Source organism: Petaurus breviceps, unplaced genomic scaffold (assembly GCF_028583685.1).
Source record: "Petaurus breviceps papuanus isolate PSGF00001 unplaced genomic scaffold, PetGlider_PUasm1.0 90977, whole genome shotgun sequence".
Lineage (NCBI taxonomy): Eukaryota > Metazoa > Chordata > Mammalia > Diprotodontia > Petauridae > Petaurus > Petaurus breviceps.
The window spans coordinates 1,168,479-1,189,349 of record NW_027187391.1 but is presented as its reverse complement, the minus strand read 5'-3'; the positions used below and the strand labels follow the sequence as shown (position 1 = coordinate 1,189,349).

At 37.0% G+C, this 20,871-nt stretch overlaps 1 protein-coding gene across 6 annotated transcripts in view; it reads left to right on the top strand.

The window, feature by feature from the left end:
• ADGRG6 (adhesion G protein-coupled receptor G6) overlaps positions 1-18,194 on the top strand; it is a 186,545-nt gene extending 168,351 nt beyond the window's left edge. For 4 of the 6 annotated variants that reach the window (XM_069077470.1, XM_069077473.1, XM_069077471.1 and 1 more), the window contains 3 exons: positions 8,590-8,691; positions 8,915-9,067; positions 14,151-18,194. In XM_069077470.1, coding sequence (XP_068933571.1) covers positions 8,590-8,691; positions 8,915-9,067; positions 14,151-14,329 — 434 coding nt within the window. In that variant the 3' untranslated portion in view covers positions 14,330-18,194. Of the gene's footprint in view, positions 1-8,589; positions 8,692-8,914; positions 9,068-11,025; positions 11,072-14,150 lie in introns of all 6 variants that reach the window. The other 2 variants (XM_069077474.1, XM_069077475.1) reach the window with 1 other exon arrangement.
• Positions 18,195-20,871: the final 2,677 nt, after the last annotated feature.

Below are 20,871 nucleotides of genomic sequence, written 5' to 3'. Positions count from 1 at the left end.
TCATTTTAAAGATGAGGAAACTGAGACCCAAGGAAGTTAAGTAACTAGCCCAAGGTTATATGGTAAACATTTTTGATAGGGCTGTTCCAGCACTAGAGTCATATAGTGTCAAGAGACCTTAAAGCTATGTCATCCATCTCTAGATGAGGGAACTGGTTAAAGCTACTTGGCCAGGGTCACCTAAGAAATAAAGGGCAGAACTGGCCTTTGAGTTTAGGTCTTCAGGCTCCAAATGCATTTCTCCTTTCTACTACACCAGGAGGGTTCCTGCCAATTTTTACATACATTGATCACTTTTCATTAGCATCTTTTAATATCAAGGACCATAATGATTCAACATGTGAAGGGCCTTTCACTTCCTGAATTAAGTCCTTCTTCCACTTACACAGATCATAGCTACTCACAGATTCATTGGATGATCTATTAATCATCACCCTGTGGCCAGTCTGTTGATGAGCTTCTTTAACTTATCTGTCTAGTCCTCAGACAGAAGACATAAGGCTCACTTGAGCTCTTTTTCAACTTGTTAAGATCTTGCCAAACTTACACTCCACTGGCATAAATAACATTTGAGAACACTTGGTAACTTGATTGTGACAGAGTAAGGACTTTAGTGAAATGTGTGTGTATATATACACATATATGCAAGGAGAATGTCACCAAAATATATTTAATATTATATTTTTTAAAAGGTTACAAAGGTGGAGGAACTACATATTATAATGTTTAATATAATTTCTATATAATAATGTCAGTAGTATAGTATTATATGATATTAATGTGTGTTTAGGGAACCTAATACTTGGCCCTTTGGGAAAGAGAAAGAAACAGAGAAAGATCCTGATTTTTCAAGATTTATATATTCAACTCTCCATTAAAATCTGAAACACACTGAAATAGTCAATACACATAAATTTAATGAATGATTAACAAAGAGGGATTTAATCTTCTAAAAGCCTCAAAGTAAGATTAATTTAGGGAGATGTTTCAACTTTGTACATTAATTAATGTAATAGGATAAATTCAAAACTAAGGAAAAATTGGACAAATGACTCAAAAAAATGTGTTGTGTACATTAAATCTCCTCTAAAAAGAATAGTATAAAGTTTTCAGATGATCATTTGTACTCTGAATCTCAAATTGGCATAAAAGGTGAAGATGAACCAGGAGTTTTCCATCCCCAACACCTGTGACTACATCATATTGGCCCAGATCCTGTGAATTGCTGGAAAATAAATTATTCATACTTTGGCTCTAGAGAAATGCCAGTGTACAAGAGAGTATATTGGTAGCCTGCAAGAAATTTCACAAGCTATTTGAGAGACATTTTAGATAATTGTCTTTGTCTGAACCTACAGGACAGGACACATCAGTTCGATCAGTTTCAAAAAAACCTTGTCCACTTACCCAGCTATCTTGTCTACACTAGCCCAGATATCCCAGGACCAAGGTCCTGTGCAATACTGATTTTGCAATTTAAAAGTTTCAAAGCATTTTACATGCTGTCTCATTTAGTCTCCACAACACTGTGAGGCTGGTGCTATTATTTCATATTACACATGAGGGTAGTGAGGCTGAGAGAGATGATATCACACAGGCTTGAGGCTCAGGGTCACACACTTACTGTCAGAGGCAGGGTTATAGCTGCCTGATGTAGGCAAGTAACTGTATTCTCAAACGTTCCGCTAACTGGGTGCAAGCAAGCTTTTCAAGCACCAACCTAACTCAATGCAGAGGCAGAGAAAATTGATCATTAGGTGAGAGTTATTGGGGCCACAAAGCAATCAGTAATCATTGATATGATAGATGAAATTATAGTTCTCTTAAGTATTAAGACCTCAGATATCTTGTTTATTTGATTTTTAATCGATCTAGTGTAGCAGCAAGCACCCCAGCATACCCAGGATGGCTGTTAGCACGGGTTCTTGGATCTGCTTTTCTAAAGGAAAGCAACCCAAAATGGGTTAACAATCTTACTTTAATCAGACATATATCATTTACCTAGTTCAGGGGAAAAGTTAGCACCTTGAACTTCAGAAAATACAAACAGAAGTTACAAGTAGACAAAAAAATACAGAGAAAATAACACAATTAAGTAGACAGGGCTTTCAGCTATCTGACCATCACATACCTACATAGTTAGTTACCAGAGAGAGAAGTACCAACATCTGGGTTTTCAAAGCCAGGGGGCTCAACAGCTGCCCAGTGTCTCATCTGCCCAAATCATACAACTCTTCCCATGAGTGAGCCCCAAAGCAAAACCCTACCTCAGAGGTATATATATATATATATATATATATATATATATATATATATATATATACAGAGAGAGAGAGAGAGAGAGAGAGCTTTCTACAAGGTCAGAGAACATCACAAGCCTTGTGACCCACTGCCTAGTTACAAAGTAACAAAAGTTGTACCTTCCTGAAAAACAAGCCTCCCCTAAGCAAGCTTCTGTTGGGCCCTGCTCCACCCTTCTGTAAACTCCTCCCACCACAGGCTCCATGTGACGACATTCAGCCAATTAGAGGGCAGAGTGTATTTTCAAATCAGGGAAATTTCTCAAATTCCCTTAGGCTTATTAAGGCACAGGGAAGATCTTCAGATTTCCTTACCATTACACCTAGTTATCTGAAAAATGAAACAGTTTTGTAGTTGTCACTAGCTTCTCTTTTTTCTGCCCATTCTTCACCTATCCTACTCTCCCTGTAGTCTTTCCTTATTTTTTTGGATATGTTCCATTTCTTTTAACCATCTCAGACATATTGCATCTTTCCCTGAAATATCCTATCTCTCATATATACAGTGAAAGAAATGATGCATTGGGGTGGCCAGGTAACACAACGAGTAAGAGCACCGGCTCCAGTGTCAGGATGACCTGGGGATCAAATCCGGGCTCAGATACTCAGCACCACATCCAGAAATAACTGGCCATGTAACCTTGAGCAAGTTACTTAACCCCGATTGCTTAAAAAAAAAAAGAAAAGAAATGATGCAGTTATCACATAGAACACTCATTAAGATTCTTCACTTAAAAAAAAGCCTTTTGAAAGTGTTAATATCCCCACTAAGTAGGAGTTCAAAGTCCATTTTTAACCTAATTCAAGTCCCTTAGAAATAATCATAGGACATAAATTTAGAACTGGAATGGATCTCAGAAGTCATCTAGTTCGATTATTTAATTTTACAGGTGAAAAAAAAAGGCAGTCCCAGAGAAGTTAAGTGACTTGTCCAAAATCTTAAAAATTGTAAATTCCAGGGGTAGGGTCTTAATCCAAGCCCTCTGACTTCAAATTTGGCTTTCCTTCTATCGTCCTGTGCTAAATTCAATTTTCAGTGGAAATAAAGGCAGGCAACATTGTTTCCTCTGAATTTGAAGCTTTTTAACATTAATATTCCTCTTTAGAGGAATCCATTAATGGCAGTTTTTGAAAAAAAAAATTAACCAAGATACAGATCTTTTGCTACTTTAAAAAAATCTGTCCAGACAAACCAAAAAATTATTTCCCAGACCAAATTAAGAAGATGATTTCTGTGTTAATTCTATAATGATAGTTGTAATAATTGAGAAATAAATGATAATATTTACAGTTGTATAGAATTTTATAATTTGCAAAGCTCTTTAAAGTAGGTTGTATAAAATTTATTATCCCTATTTTTCAGATTATGGGACTGATTTGTGTTATTATTATTGGAAAAAAACCTCCCATTTATGTGCCCTTTTATAGTTCATATAGTTCACAAGAACTTGCACATTCAAATAAAGACTCAAAAAACGTTTAGGGACTCCCAAAGTCCAACAGAAAAATAACTAATTATCCCAAGACTCTAACCCTGTCCTGATTTAGAGTTTGGAACTTTTTCCAATACAACTCTCAGTTTTCTCTCTGTAGGAACCAGCATTCTGGTTGAGTTATTAAAGTAAATGTCTTTTGTTAGGTTTTCATAAATGAGTAAAGGACTTTTTAAAAGACCAAAATCAAGCACAAACAAAAAGAAGAGCCAGATGACAGAGAGTCTTATTTCCATTAGGATGTTTGCACTAGTGGGGATTTTAAAACATTTAAGTTGTGTCTAGGGTTAAGGGAGGGAAAGGAAAGGCCAACACTTTTTTATTATTGACATAAGAGAAATTAATTCCCATACTAGTTATGACTTTCCCTGTTTTTCTCTTTCTTCATTTAAAACAGTTCTGGATTCTCTTTCTCTGTTCTGGACTTCAGAATTGCAGTCTCAGAGGTGGAAGGTACCTCTAAGACTAGCTTCTCCAAACCTATTCCTGAATAGTAATCCCCTCTACAACTTTGTCAACAAGTGACCATTCAGTCTTTTCTTGAAGATCACCAATGAGGACATCTAACTTGCTATCACTGACTCTGGATTCCATTTCCACTTTGGGATAGCTCTGATTGTTGAAAAATATTTCTTTACATTTGCCTCTTTGTACCTTCTACCCATTACTCTGAATCTTGCCCTTTGTGGAGAAACAGAACAAAACTAATCCTTCTTATATATGATAACCCTTAAAACACTTGAAGACAGCTATAAGTTATGTTGACTCCTGAGTCTTCCATTCTCTCCTATTTTTTCAAAAGCTATGTAGACATTATCCCTTTATATAATCTGATTAATTTCTTTATAACCCCTTCTGTTGCTAAATGCCTTCCCCTTGCTGGTTTACTATGTAAGTAGACTTAAAAGTTGTATCCTATTGTATATTTTCCCTATCACTGACCCTCCCAAAATCTGCTTATGATGTAATCCCCCCCCCCTTTCCACAGCATTTCCTAATCTTGGGTCAGACAGCCTGTGGTTAGATAAAGAAAATTAAGATATGGGGATGCCTCTTTAGGATTTATAATGTTCATAGATAAGAATTTCCAGTAACTGTAGTACCCTTTCTTTTCAGAAGAACAGAAAGGGATAGAGATCTCCTGGAATAGAGTAAAGTAGAGTTACTTCCTAAAGGTCATTATTCTCATAGATGAGAAAATTTTTACATGAAAGTAGTCAGGAAACAAAAGTAAGATGTGAAGGTAGAGCAACACAATGACTCTCGAAATACAGAGAGGAGGGAACGCAATGGCAATGAAAGGCAGTGGAATGGAGTGCAAAGAGCATAGGGTTTAGAATTACAAGGTCTTGGCTTCAAATTCAGCCCCTGCCACTTACTAGCTGTGTGATCATGTTCTTTGAACCTCAGTTCCAAATGCAGAATGGGGGTAATGATTGCAACTACCTACCTCATCAATTTGTTGTGAGGTCAAATGAGATAGTATATAGATAGGGTGCTTTACAAACTTCAAAATATTTTCTAAATGTTAACTATTATAATGATCACTTCCTAAGAACTATTTTCCTTTCTTGATTAGAAATTTTCTTATACTAAGCAGAATATGAGTGGAATAGTAGAGGTGAGGAGAGCAGGGTCCAATGGGGAAAGGAGAGTAAAATGATGCCAGAAGCTAAAAAATATGACAAAGAAGAAATATAAGAAAATAATTGGAGAAGCTGGCTTTATTCCCTTTGTTAAACTGAGGTCTCTAAAGTTAACTTTGATTAACAAATAGGAATTGCTATGAAGTTCCATTTTAGAGATTAGCTATTTGAGTGTGGACCTTGCTGGTTGTTCCGTGATGGCACCCCTTTGGCACCCAAGAACTAAAAATAGAGGATGGTGAATTCTGAAGTTCACTGGTTTTTTAACTGCTTCTGATACAATAGTCAAGCAGGAGCGAAGCGGGGAGTTTAATGGGCCTTGGATCTCTATCCCCATGTGTTAGCCTCTCAGCTCTACTTGGCTGGCTTTCTGTATGCATCTGTTGCTACTTCTTCCTGAGGGGTTTAAGATTCCTTTCCATACTTCCACATGTGCCTGATTCCAGATGTACTTACCTACCACATTTCCCATGGCAGAATTCCAGAAAAAGAGAGGTTTTGGTCCCAAATGAATCTTGGTATACTAATTATCTCCAAATTAACTTAAATTCACTTAACAAAGGTTAGTCATTCCAGATTTTTAGTAGAATAACTTGTTCTGGGAAGCATATTATGATTTCAAATGGAACCAGACTCCACTGCTGAAAAAATCCACACAAATATAATGATAATTTGGATGTTTTTAATATGTTCATTCCTAAGGTTGCAAGTTTCTCCTGCCTGGTATTTCATTTTATCCTCCCAACATCACTAAGAGATAGGATATTGCAGGCATTTTTAATGACATTCCTTAATAAGGAAACTTTCCCCAGGGAGTCCCATCCAAACACCAATATCTCTTAAAGCTCAGATGGAAGCTAGGACAGGCCCAGAAAAATATGGCTTCTAAAAACATTAGCAAAGGAGTAATCTTGTGATACAAGATTTAAATTCAGAACATCAATGTAGAATATAAAAGGGGGGGCATAAAACCAATTTTATTTCACCTTGCCTCCCTGTCTGTTCCTGACAGTAGCAAGGCTATATGTTTCAAAGCTTAGAAGCACAATACACCTAAAACAAATTATTCCCAGAGCATAGTTTTATCCTAATGTCCACAAGACATTATATAATGTCAACTTTTTAACCTTTGAACATGGAGCATTAAATTGGAAAGAACCAGAGCAAGAATCTAGTGATATTTAACATCTTTGGACATTTATAGTTAATATCCATAACTGTTATATGAAATAAACTATTAATAACTATTAGTATACTCATTAATCTAGATTAAGAAGCAGTATAGCCTAGTGGATAGAACACTGGATTTGAAGTTGCAGGACCTGAAATCAAAATCCTTCCCTCTGACATTGATTACATCTGTGATCTTGGGCAAGACATTTATAAACCTTGTTTCCTCACCTGTACAATAAGGGGCCTGAACTAGAGAGTGTTTGTGGTGCTTTCAAACTCTAGGTCTTGGATCCTTGAGAGATAATGTGGTATAGTGCATGAAGCATTAGACTTGGAGTCAGGAAAATCTGGGTTCATATCCTTCCTCAAATACTTGCTTTATGACCCTGGGCGAGTCACTTAACCTCTATCTGCCTCAGTTTTCTTTTATATAAAAATAAGGAGTCTGGATTTGAGGGTCTCTAAGATCCCTTTTAGCCACAAAATCTATAATCCTATGCTATGTCCCATTCACAGGAAACAATTTGCTTAAGTTGGTCTGTAGTTATATCTTTATGAATAAGTGGAAATTGAGATGAAACTTCTTTGTAGAAATTTTTGTAGCAACATGTGTCATTTGGTGTGTGTGTGTGTGTGTGTGTGTGTGCACGTGCATTGTTAATCTTCACATGAATCAGAGCTCTTTGCCTTTTCATCTCTTTGACAAGAACCCTTTTAATGTTCAGCTTCTAGTGGGTCCTTCTCAGTTGAAGGTAAGCATGGCTGACCCTGAGCAAACGCTATGAAATTATGTTCTCTATTCCTGGCCTCTTCTTTCAATATTCTCTTCCTCCCACTGGATGACTACCTCTCAAGCTACTATAGGCATACTATACTTTCCTGCTCTAATATCTGGATAGCATCTGATAATCAGTTGTTATACTTAATCTATTTAAATCAAAGCATTGATTTTAAGCATTTCATGTCTATTTGGAAAATTAAAGGATTGTTTTCTTGCTAAAAGATTTTCAGACCTTAAGCAAATATTTAAGGATTTGGGGATGGGAGGTATTGCTAGAAAACTCCCAGAAACATCTAGATTTCCGACTGGATTGGTCCATAGTCTTTCATTCCTACTTCCACCTAGACAGGCTGACTGAGGTTAAGGCATAGTTTTAGATAGTTTGGGTAATTCCTGGAGGTGCAGAAACCTGTCTTTCCTTCTAGGACCTGAAGCCTGACCAATTAGCCTGCCAAAAGCTCCTGTCTGTCTAGACCAGGAGTTATTCAGCTTTTTTTTTTTTATCATGGACTCCTTTGGTAATCTGATGATACATAGGAAGTTATCAGAATAATGTTTTCAAATGTATAACATAAAATATGTATGATTAAAAAGGAAACCAATTATATTGAAATGCAACCAAATGGAATGGGTTGCCTCAGAAGGTACTGGGTTCCTCTTCCCTAGTGATTTGTAAGTAAGGCTGGAAAACTAGTTGTTGGATACATTGTAGAGGAGAATCTTATTTAGGCAAAGATGGGACTGGGTTGTCTCTTAGATAGGTCCCATTCTAAGATTCTGTAATTGTATCAGTAACTCTGTGAAGTAATTGGGGCTTTAATGTTCGGGGAAAATTAGGTGGCTTATTCCAGGGCATTAGCTTGAATGGGAGATTCAAGACTTAAATCCAAGACTAGCACTCTTTCCAATATATGAGTTGCCATCACCTAGAATGTACTAACCTTTTTTTAGGTCATGACATTTAAAATAGTGACTCTGGTTACTTGAAAAGAGAATGACAATATTTTGGTCAAATTAATTGTAACCATTCTAGTTCCATCCTATCCCTATTGTTCAGTTTTGTCCTAAAAACGCTATCCCTACAACCTAGTTCTAGGCATTATGTTCCTTAGAAATTCATATTGGAAACATTGTTTTCCTCTGCAGAAATCACGGTCAGGGTGATGTTTAAATAATAATGTTTGTTGTTGCCTCAGGATTATTTATATTTGTATTCCATTGTGCTATGAAAGAGAATGTTCAGAAACAATGGAGAAGACATCTGTGTTGTGGAAGATTTCGTTTGGCAGATAATTCAGGTAAAATAAATTGTAGTGTGTATGTTCTCTCTTATATCCTCCTTTGAGCCCCCACTGGTACATTCCTATTTACACAAAAGAGCCACTCATAATAATGACACTTTAAGCTCTTAAACATAGTCATTTACTTGGCAATAAGCTCCCCCCCGCCTCCGCAAAATCACAGATACTCATATTAAACCAAGTTTGTGAATAATAAAATATATCCCAATATATTTTTCAGACTGGAGCAAGACAGCCACTAATATCATCAAGAAAAGTTCAGATAATCTGGGGAAATCATTGTCATCAAGCTCCATTGGCTCCAACTCGACCTACCTTACATCCAAATCTAAATCCAATTCCACTACATACTTCAAAAGAAACAGCCATCCTGGTGAGTCATCTCAGTAATATTTCAGAAATCCCCTTGGTGATGATAAACAGAGAAGCTGACATTTTCATAACACATTGAAGATTATGAGAGATTTCATTATCTCCATTTGACAGATGAAGAAAGTAAGGTTCCAAATGATTAAGTGACTTATCCAAGATCACACAGCTAAGAGTCTGATGTGGGATTCAAATTCAAGCCCTTCTGATGTTAAATTGATGACTATTTCCATTACATCATGCTATCTCTCTAATGCATTGGGAAAAGAGGTATATCCTGTGATTATGAAAAATACCATAAGGACCACATCCTGTTGTCCATACTAAATTGACCTTATTAGCTCTTACCTCCCAAGGTAGAACAATCCTTTGCAGTTGTACCTTCCATTGCAGTGTGTGTGGGGAAAAATACAGAGAAGGTGTCATCTTCACTGTCATGACCATTTCTTCTGTTTATCTCACATTCTTTCAAGATGTGTGTTTGACATTAAGTTTATAATATTAGTGTTAATGAAAACAGCAAGTAAAAGGCTTATGATCTGTAGAAGACTCTGATGGCTTGTAAAATGAAAGAAAAATGGGGAAAACCTGTATGTTCCATTAAATATCTTTGGCAACATGTTTCCAAAGGGAAATAACATTGTCCTTTTAAATGATAAGTAAGGACTTGGTGAACAGCCATTTAGATAATAACAAGTAAGACTCTGTAGGTGGAAAAGTCTTTCAGGAGTATAATGAAAAGCTATTCTATTTGTATAATGGTTTCATATTAAACCATGGGAAAAATGATGGCATGATAGCTATAGCACTGGAATCTTTGGCACTTAGAGGCCAGGTGTCTATGTTTATGTGTCATTATATCACATTTTGGGGAAGCAATTGTTTGGAGTGTCTTATGTACATTTAATCAGTTCCTGATGTAGAAAGCACATCCACATAAAAAGCTATGCCTGTCTGATGGAATAGGAAGCCATTCTTCCTACTATCGGGGTCCCTGCTGGAACTGTCATGAAAGCTTTTTTGAAAAATTTGAGGTTTTATTTCCTCCATGGGTTCAGAAATGGTAGTTGAAGTAGAACAATAGAAAAAGAGCATCTTTCTGTTTTTCTGAAGCAGGACTGCCACTAATAACATCAAGAAAAGTTCCTTCTCCAACTTTATTCCCTCTTTGAAAAAAGATAATCTCTCCTACCAACAACCTAAATTTTTTTCCCATGGCAGTTTTGCATTGCCTAAAATGCCACCAAATTTTAGATTCAGTTGGGTTATCATACATCCTCTTAAAAATTTCTTGGTTAGTGAAAAGGTCATTGCTCACTAAATGCAAGTTTTAAATACTTCATTCATCCTGCCTTCCTCTTGATATCTAGCTGAGGCCATCTATAATTTATGGAATATGAATCTTGATTAAGTTGGAAAGAAAGGTTAGACAATTTTGAAACATGAAACGCTTTAGGGGGTAAAGCAGGTGGGGGGGCTAAGCAATGATGAGTATATTGTGAGAGTTCTGAGAGCCTAGGGAGGAAATGAATAAAGGAGGGTGGGAAAGGTTTAAAAAAGGGAAGTGTCAGAGATTTATCTCTAAATTGTATATAGGTCCAAAATAAAGAGAGGACACATTTTTGCTTCTCTTCATCTTTTGCATGCCTCTCACTCTCAGAAATATTGTTTGTAAATTCATATTATATTTCTGCTGTGTTGTAGTCTAAATAGACTTTTATGCACTGATAAGAGAATTTAGTAACCATTTATAAAATTGTTTTGATGGGGAAATGTGCTCTGAATTCAAGGAGACTTGTTTGGGATAAAGCCATTTTGGAAATGGGGGTCTGCATGTGTGTGTGTGTGTGTGTGTGTGTGTGTGTGTGTGGCCTTTAACAGTGCACTTAATGCATATCGTGGCTGTAGACTTAGTTGTTATTCCCTGGAATTGACCTAGACATTCATATGTTTATGGCATAGATAATGTCTTCTAAGAGCATTCCTTCAACAAAGGTGGATCATTCAGGTAAAAATATTCATTCCTTTTATCAAATGCATGAAATTTCAGTAAGGTAATGGGGGAATGAATATTTGCATGAATTTAGACAAAAGATTTCCAGCTGCCTCAGAAAAAAATCCTGCTTGTCCTGCACAGTACAACTCATTTTGCACAATGATGGAGGGCTGGGATTTCTGAAGTTCCAAGCAAGCAAATGTGCTCTTGCTATTTTCTGCATGGGGTGTCTGCAAATCTGTCCTTCTAAGAAATGTACCATGTGCTCACATCCATGTCAATGACATCCAAAGCAGTAAAACAGCCTGTGCTAGAAGGCTGAAAAACAAGGGGGGAGAGGGGTGATAGAAAACTTTGTTTCCATACTGCTTTTATGAATTACAAAGTGTGTTATGGTACATTTGTAGAAGTGGCAAATGAGGAAATAGCTCTTCTAGGGCTGCTCCTTAAAAAAATTTTGTCTGCTTAAAAATATAGCATAGGACCAATAAAGTTCATACCCCTAGCCAGTGGTTTTCAGTCTTCCATTTATATTCTAATTCTATGTTGTCCATTATTTGGTGTTACCCAGAACATTAGGGATGATGCTTAGATTGAATTTTTGCTCCTGTACAAAAATTGTCCAAGGAGACCCATAAATCAGGGAATAGGTTTGAAAGCAGGTGAGTGGGTAGAAGAAGAAGAATGGTTAAAATTTTAAATATGTAGAATCAAAACTTAAATCAGCAGCAAGTGTAGAACACATTAGTACATGGGGAGTCCTTGAAGAATTATAAATATAAGACTAAATGCTTCCAAATTTTGTGTGGGGAGGGGTTATTTTTATTTTAAATGAAGCAAAGATTAAATTAGTGGAAGAGTCTTTATAGAAATGCCCTTCCTGTAGTAGAAAACCATTGGCTAGTGCATAGATGAACTAAGAGAAGCCAGTTTCAGCTGGCTTGCTTAGAAACTTTTATGTAGTCAGCAGTCGTGACTCACTGAGGTTTCTTTCCACAAGCATCAGAGAACGTTGATTCTGTGCTTCAATCTGCCCATTCTTCTCTTCCTGAATGACTTTCTGTTGTTTGCTCACATTTCCTTTGTGTGGGTTGATAGCAACATTTCCTATTTTAATCCATAGTTTATTTCATGTATATCCCAGAACAAGATAAGAGCTGAAAGAGTGTATTCTTTCCTGGATGTAGTACATATGGTGATAATGATTTTCTTTAATAACTGGTTGCTTGTGTTGTACACTGTCTATAACTGAAAATATAAGATGCCTTGAGTTTAGAGTTCTGTCATTTCGTAGTGTGCTTCTCTTTCTACCTTCTCTACAGAAAGTAGAAAGGAGTGAGCCTGAAGGCTTTAGACATGTTCTGACATGCATATGAGAGCATCATCAATACAGTCTAGCCCTCATGCAGATAATGGGTGTTGTTCATTAGAGCACTCTCTGTCACTTGACTTTAGGGTGGATCTAGACTTTGGTCTTTGTTGGAGGAATATGATAATAGGATAATAAGACCATGGATCTTGAGTGGAAGTGTCTTCAGAGTCCATTTGGTCCTATTTTACAGATGAGAATACCCAGGGAGATTAAATGACTTTTCTTTTGCCCAAGATCACCCAGGTAGTACATCAGAGGTAGTATTTGAACCCAAGAATTACAAAGGAAGAAGGGGAAAAGGAAATAATTATATTTATGCAATGCCATCTATATGCCAGGCCTTTGCAATGTGATTTACGCATATTATCTCTTGATCCTCACAACACTGCAAGGTAGATACTATTATTACCCCCATTTTATAATTGAGGAAACTGAGGTAAACAGAAGTTAAGTGAATTGCCCAGGGTCATGCAGCTAGTAAGTGTCTGAGTTGAGATTTGAACTCAAATCTTCCTGAGTCCAGGCCTAGTACTCTGGCCACTATACCACCTACCTACCTCTACTCCAATATTAGTGCTTGTCCAGCTGTAATAATGGCTTAGGACCATGTGAGGACAGTGAAATACATCTAAATGCATTAGAATCGATAGAATACTTTCAAAAGGTATTTAGACTCAAATTTAGGAATCTGCTTGGGAAACAAATGATCAATAAGGAAGCACTTTCCAAGTGGTATTTTACCAATATGTAGTCCCACTCCATTTGCCTAATCTATGTAGGAACCCATGACTTTCTATATTTATCAATTTCATTAGAAGTCATTCAGCAGCTACCATGTAACTCCCAGTATTGTTGACTTTGAGGCAGCATGACACAATGGATAGAGGACCAGCCTCTGAAATAGGAAGATTTGGGTTCAAGTGTTACCTGTTTCCTGTACCATCTGGGTGATGCTGGGAAACTAACATAACTTTCAATTGCTCTAGGCAGCTTTCTAAGACTATAAATTGCAAAGGAAGTGCCAACCTCCTCCTGAGTTTCCTCATGTGGGAATTCTTTATGCCAATGATATCATAGGTCTAGTGCTTATCCAAATGCAGGATTATATATGTTTATGTGGAAGGATATTTCTTAGAAGAAAAACTTTGGCTTCTACATTTTTAACTCAGAAAGGTGTTTTTTCCCCTAAATTTCAATAATCTCAGAGAGTAAAAATATTATTTCTTAATATTCATTGGAAAAATCATTTGCATTAGGCTTTCTCCAAGTTGTTCCAATCATTTTTGATATATTTTGTGACAGTGTTTTATGTAAGCACAATTTTGCTTTGATATGTCTGTCTCAGATACTTTTCCTAAGCAGTTTCCAAATGTTCTTCCTTCCTTGGCTTTCTAAAAGATGTCAGTTATAAAAATATCATTTGACTATCCCTATCCTAAAATTATAGAAATTAAACTAACATATCAGGAAATATTAGGCCCCCAATTTGAACATGAAACAGCCAACCCCCCAAAAAATCTTCATTCAGAAATGCTTTTGGCAGCCCACTGCTTAACCTTCGGATAATGCTCAATGCTGTTGAGTGATGAAAGTAAATCATAGTCTGCAAAGCTCTGCTACCTATGTGCTTTTAATCAATAATGCATAGTAATAATACTCGCAGCTCAGGCACAAAACCTGCCCAGATTGTGACCTAATTTCTCATTTCATTTCCCACAGAGAGTGTTTTTGTGGACAAGTCTTCATCAAAGCTTACCCACCTGGATGGAGAACAGACATCAATCATCCCTGTCCATCAGGTCATTGACAAGGTCAAGGGTTACTGCAATGCTCACTCTGACAACTTCTACAAAAACATCATCATGTCAGACACTTTTGGCCATAGCACAAAGTTTTAATTGGGTTTTGTTAAAATAATAGAAATCAGCTCCAAATAGAGACCTACAAGCAAAGCAAAGAGGACTGCCAGATGTAAATGTGCCATTGCCTAGGTAACACTATACATTGGGAAGATATAGTTTTTTTTATTACAAAAACCATTGTGAAATTTACAGTGGAACTCATCTGTACCTTTCCCCCATGTTGGAGTCTTCCACCATTCCCTAAACCTCAGCTCTCTGACAACAACATGACTCAGTAGCCACAGGGAACACTATGTATTTTTATAGCTGAATCACACCAATCAAAAGTGAAGAATATTTAAAAGCCAGAGGACAAGGAAAAAAACAGCAGTCAAAAATCGATTCCAATCGAGAACTTATTCTGATGGTGAGTTGTTTTGGACATCATCCTTTACTACATATTCTTGCCCTACATCGAAGGAAACGTGAATTTTCATCACCATATGTGGCTAGTTCTCCATAAACCTTCCCTTCAATACTGGTTCCATATTTCCTTCTTGTGCCTGACTTGTAGGTGAAATTTCAAACAGATAAAAGCATAATTGTAATTCTCTCATCCAAAGATTACAAAGGATCATTTATTAGTTTATTTTTTAACTATACCAAAGCTAATTGTTTAACACATTAGCTTCTTAGGTGAGAGTGCATTTTCACCAACATCTATACCCTTATCAACAACATGCTAAATTTCTGAGATGTTTCACATTTCTATATAGGTAATATATAAATAACCATCACACAATATAATGTAAGCATTGCAAGTTAAAGACATATCAGGGCTCACATTTTACCAGTACATTCCTCCTAGAGATTATCAAACAACTCAATTAAAACACCTTTCCCTTTTTAAAATTATAATTGGGGATGCCTAAGGGCAAGATGATTCCATCTGTTGCCTCATCTGCCCCCTTTTTAAGGAAAGCTAGAGAGAGAGACAGAGACAGAGAGAAGCCATGGCCATACCCCTTCCTTCCAGAAGCTAGACCATGCTTATATATGGAAAATCTCATTCTGTTCCAAGCTAACTGATTTTCCCTACTTTCATGGGGGGAGGATAATATCTTTATGTCCCTTGTGTTCTCTTACTCTCAAATGAACACACTATTCCCTCAGATGGCCACGGTAGCTACTTATCCACTCAGAGGTTACATGTCCCCTGAGTCCACAGTATCTGCTGTTGGGATGTCTGTGCATAAGTTCTGTGGATGCACCATGAAATAGTATGTTTGGGAGTAAAGCTGGCACTGATAGATCATATTTGGAGTACTACAATATGGCTTCACTTTGCTGACTTGCATACATATGGGTGACATTTTCAAGCACTTGAGGAGAGCCTTAATTGTTTTTTTTAGGTTGCTGACAGGCTATGGAGACTTGGTAGGTACATAGTACGTAGCAGAGTGCATTTTTACTTTGGTTAAAGCACTGTGTTAAATGGAGCTTTTTCAGAATTTGCTTTAGCACAGGCTGTACTTTTAATATTCACTCCGTGCCATCTGGGAAACAGCATGGAAAACATCCATTTCTAGGTAGACAGCTACCCCAACTGTGAGAAATGCTGCCTTGTGAGCAGAACCAACCTGTTTGGAGATCTAGGCAGGAACTTTCTTTAAATGTCTTTATGGCAATCTGAGTCTATGGCTTGCCTTTTAGAACAGCATGAGCTAGTTCTTTCCCCTAAGGCAACCTAAAGTGTTCCAGACCTGCTTTAAAATACAATGCCACAGCCAAGGATTCTGAGCCACTTGTCTCCAAGGCTCTCCCTGATTCTCAGCTGGGAAGGAGTTGCCATTCTTTACTAGACTGATGAGATTATCAAGTGATGAGATGTTGGGTCTTTGCTGGCATTTTACTTTGCTTGGTTTTGCAGAAGAAGACATGAAATATTACCCCAGGAAAGCTGACCAGGTATCCTACCTGGCCATTCTAGTGTGTCGACCTGAAAGTTTGGTTAAAGGAGACAAACAGGCTAGGTGATATATGTTTATATCATTTGTTCCCTTAAAGCTAGTGGAAGGTAGCAAGATTGTAAGGAGGAGCCAAAACCTAAGTTCTGACTGTCTGACACAAGAATGACAAAATTTTATATGTTTTAGGACAATCCTAGGATGTCTGTGTCCCTCAGATTTATAGTCTCCATATGTTTTTAGAAAGGAAATTCCATAGTTGAATAAATTGCAAATACAAATTGACAAGACAATTGACAAAGTGATGTGTGCTGGATCCCAGGATACCTGAGCCTTCCACACACAGCACATGCCTCTAGGAAAAATAAGAGAAGTCCCACTATTCAGCCTTATCTGGTCTTCGAAGTTGCTGACACAGGAAAGGGCATTTTTTTTTTTAGAGAAAAGCAAAGCAGTCTGATTGATTAGTTCAGCCTTTGGCCCTTATTGGGGTTCAAATATTGTCAAGTGCAAAATAAGCAAATTAAGAATTAAACTCTAATTACCAAGGGAAAAAAAATCTTACCTTTTTTATAAAGCAGGTGTTCTTAATCTGTTTTTTTGTACTGGATCTCTGTATAGATCTGTACTGTATAGTCTGGTGAATCCTATGGGTCCCTTCTTGGAATTAATATTTCTAAATGTATAAAATAAATATATAGAATTATAATTAAAACCAATGACTTAAATATAGTTATTTAATATAAAATATATCTAAAGTTAAAAGTTTAAGGATGTGGGGGCATCTAGGTGGCACAGTGAATAGAGCAATGGCCCTGGAGTCAGGAGCACCTAAGTTTAAATCCAGCCTCAGACACTTAACACAAAACTAGCCGTGTGACCTTGGGCAAGTCACTTAATCCCAATTGCTGTACCCCCCCCCCAAAAAAAAAAGTTTAAGGGACATAATGTTAAGAGCCCCTATTAGAGCTTGTCTTACACGAGATTAAATTTACTGAAAACTTGAACTTAAATGTTCAGAGAACTCAACCTGACTTAGCCTAAGCAATTTATTTGCCACACTAATCTACCTTTCTATAAAGAGTCATAATAGAATCATAATCATCAGGGAATTCAGTCAGTTAGCAGTTGATTGCTGGAACATTTCCATACCAAAAGTAGGTTTACTGAACAATGCTTAAGATACAGTTTTAAGCAAACCTCTGTTTAAGATTCTTCTTAATACCCACCAAGTGATGGGAAAGTATTCCTGCAACAGATAGAAGAGGAGGAAATAAATGAACATGAAGACATACAAACCGAATGAAGACATTGAGTCAAATTCTACCCTCAGCCATGAAGTTAAAGACCTGAAGATTTAAACTTAAAAACAGAAGTATGATATAAGGGAAAGAATTTGATTCAGGGAATACAATGGCTTAAACCTTAGTGTTCAGCCTTTGAAAGTCAGCTTACATTAACCTTGCCTGTCCTTTATGGAGAACTGCCTTTTTTTTTCTTTCTTTCTTTTTTTTTGTTACTACCATGTAGTAGAGATGCAAATTGTCAGTTTCAGATGCTTTCAGTTCTTGTCACCATAGCTTGCAATGTAAAGATTTCCTTTGTCTATTGTCAGTATAGCGTCCCTTGTACATATTTATTTATTTTTGCGTCTTCAAGTGTTACTTTTTTCATAGCTTCATACTGTCTGGCTTTGTTGTTTTAATGAACTTTCCTTTGGAAGGGAAATGAGAGGGTGGGGAGGGAAGAGACAGATATTGTATATATTTTCTAAATTGTGAAATATTTTCTGTAGCACTCTTTGATGAAGAAAAATGACTGTGAGCATAAATTGAAATTATTAGTAAGAAGTTAGTACAGTAGATTTGCCATTTTCCTGAAATGGAAAACATTTTTTTTCAAATAAATACTTATGATGTTAATATTCCAAATTATTAAATTCTTTTATGAGTGAATGTTTTTGTTTCTGACTCTTCAATAGGAAAAGATTATTTGACAGCTGGAAAGTAACCTGCCACCAATTAAACATGTGACATAGATTTACTTTGCCAAATCAATAGGAATAAACTTGTAGCCAGTCTCCAGATTTCTGGGACACAAAAAACTTCAAAGTCTCTTATTTTCATCACTGACTGATGCAATGTTAAGCATTATGGCTGACTGAGATCTGTGTATATTCCTTCACAGGGAGCCCTCAGTTTTCCATGTAAAAAAATACAAGGAAAATCTTCATTTTGGGGGATTTAGATTAGGTTGCCTTCTCACTGATACCTAGTCATTGCTTCCACTGTACAGGGACTGAAAAGTGGCAGATTTCAGCCAACTTCATTTTCACAGTGAGTTACAGGGTGCTACCAGCTGTTTCGTTAGAACAGTGGTTATTTAGGGTAATCCCCTTTCTCCAGAGAGCCAAGGCTTAATTTGGCCCTCGGCCTCACTCAGCAAGGTTTCTGCTGAATATTAAATTGTGTGGCACTTTGGCAAATGATTACTAAGATCATCTTAGCCAACTATCACAACTCCTGGCCAAACCAAATTAGGAAAACACACTAGCAGTTGCTTATGGCTCATCTACAGAAACATATTACAATATGACTTCAGAAAGTACAGGGTGGGGGGGGGTGCATCTCATTTAATCTGCAAGCTGAAACTTGTGTCTTATTGGAGAAAATGTATTTGTAGTATTTCTGAAATTTGGAGGAATTAGACTTTATAAAAACAATGTTTTGGAAGTGCTTCAGAGTATTCAGCTGAATAACATTCCTCTACTCCCAGATAAAGGCATCAGGACCTTTTTTTTTTCCTCTTTCATTTCAAAGTGGAATGGTTCAAGTAACAGCTTTGTTTTTCTGCTACCCTGGAGAAAATGAAAATAAATATGAAATTTTGCCTTCGTATTCCACAGTCTGTCAGCAAAACAAGGAAATACAATTCATTCCATTGCCATAAGCAGCTCTAAACTGAACTAAGAATCTAGGGAAAGAGGCACTCCCCCCACAAGATTCTTCATTATATGAGGTCAAAAGATCACTTTTTTCTATTATATTTCATGAACTAACTGGAGTCATTAAAATGTTTGGACTTGGTGACTTTCAGATATCATAGCATGCAATGTCATAACATTGAAAGTATAATGTCGTACTGAGATATTTTGCATATCCCCCTAGTAAACTATAATCTCTGTGAGAGCAGGGACTATATTTTATCAGGCAGTGAAAGGAAGTGAAAAAAGCACTGGATTAGGAGTCAAACCGCCTGGGTTCAAATCCATTTTATTCTTTGCTCAGCTATAAAAATAGTCTTCCTGAAGTTCTGGTATGATTATCTCATAGTCCCCCATGCCCCACCCCCTCTATACCTCCTTGCCCTTTCAGTCTGTTCCAGAGATTGCCTATTACCTCCATGATAAAACATAAAGTCCTGTTTGGCTTTTATAGCCCTTTCAAATCTTTCTACTTTATCAGTCTTATTACGCTTTGCTCTCTTACATGTATTCTATAATCTGACACTAAAGCCCAAATATCTCTGCTATTTGCACAAGATACTCTCTTCCAAATTGAGACATTTTACTCAATCCCTGGACGTCTCTTCTCTCCTGGTCTGCCTCCTAGCTACCTATATTTTCCTAAAGCATTTAGCTAAAATTCTACCTTTTACAAGAAGCTTTTCCCTATCCTCCTTAATGCAGCTTTCCCTCTGAAATATCTCCAAGTTGATAGCTCCCATGTGTCAAGCATGCTATGTTCTTAATGAATGCCTTTAATGATTTCAAATCCAACCTCCTTTCCTTTACTGAACTTGGGTAATAAACTCTTTGGACCACAGTTTCCTGAGGGCTTCATTTCCAAGGTTGTGGAAGAACACCATTTCATCCCCAGGGAATTCTAGGACCAGACATTGCCTTCCCATATCTACTTCCCAGATGTTAATAGGTCGACAAGATCATTATTTGGAGTAGATGACCTCTAAGTGCTGTTCCAGCTCCAGATCTGGTCCTTATCATCTAAGCCTTGTATCTTCCTTCAACATAGGTCTAGGCTTGCCTTCACAGTACTTGGAAGATGAATTGAAGTATTTGATTGCCTACAACATACATGTTGAACAAGATTCAAGGGAAATGTAAGATTTGGTTTCTTGCTACAAGTTGTTTACAGTCTATATTGTGGAGATGGGATTTATGAATGTGAAATTTGTACGTCCAGAGGAAATTGTTTGCCTAGTCATTTCCACATTTTTGTTTTGCCACCAAATTAGAAAATGTACAAATTAAACTAACATAGTCCATTCAACCATGGCCTAAAAGAATCTTCAGCTTATTTGACTCATACTCTTGCTTACCTTAGTTGATAAACATGTACAGTGGAAAGAACACTGGATTTGTAGTCAGAACATCTGGGTCTAAATCCTCACTCTGACACTACCACTGTGATCTTGGGTAAGTCACTTAATCTCGTAGGCTACAGTTTCCTCATCTGTAAATGAAGGGAGTCATACTTTATGGTCTATAAAAGTCCCTTCCTTCCTTCCTTCTTTCCTTCCTTCCTTCCTTCCTTCCTTCCTTCCTTCTTTCCTTCCTTCCTTCCTTCCTTCCTTCCTTCCTTCCTTCCTTCCTTCCTTCCTTCCTTCCTTCCT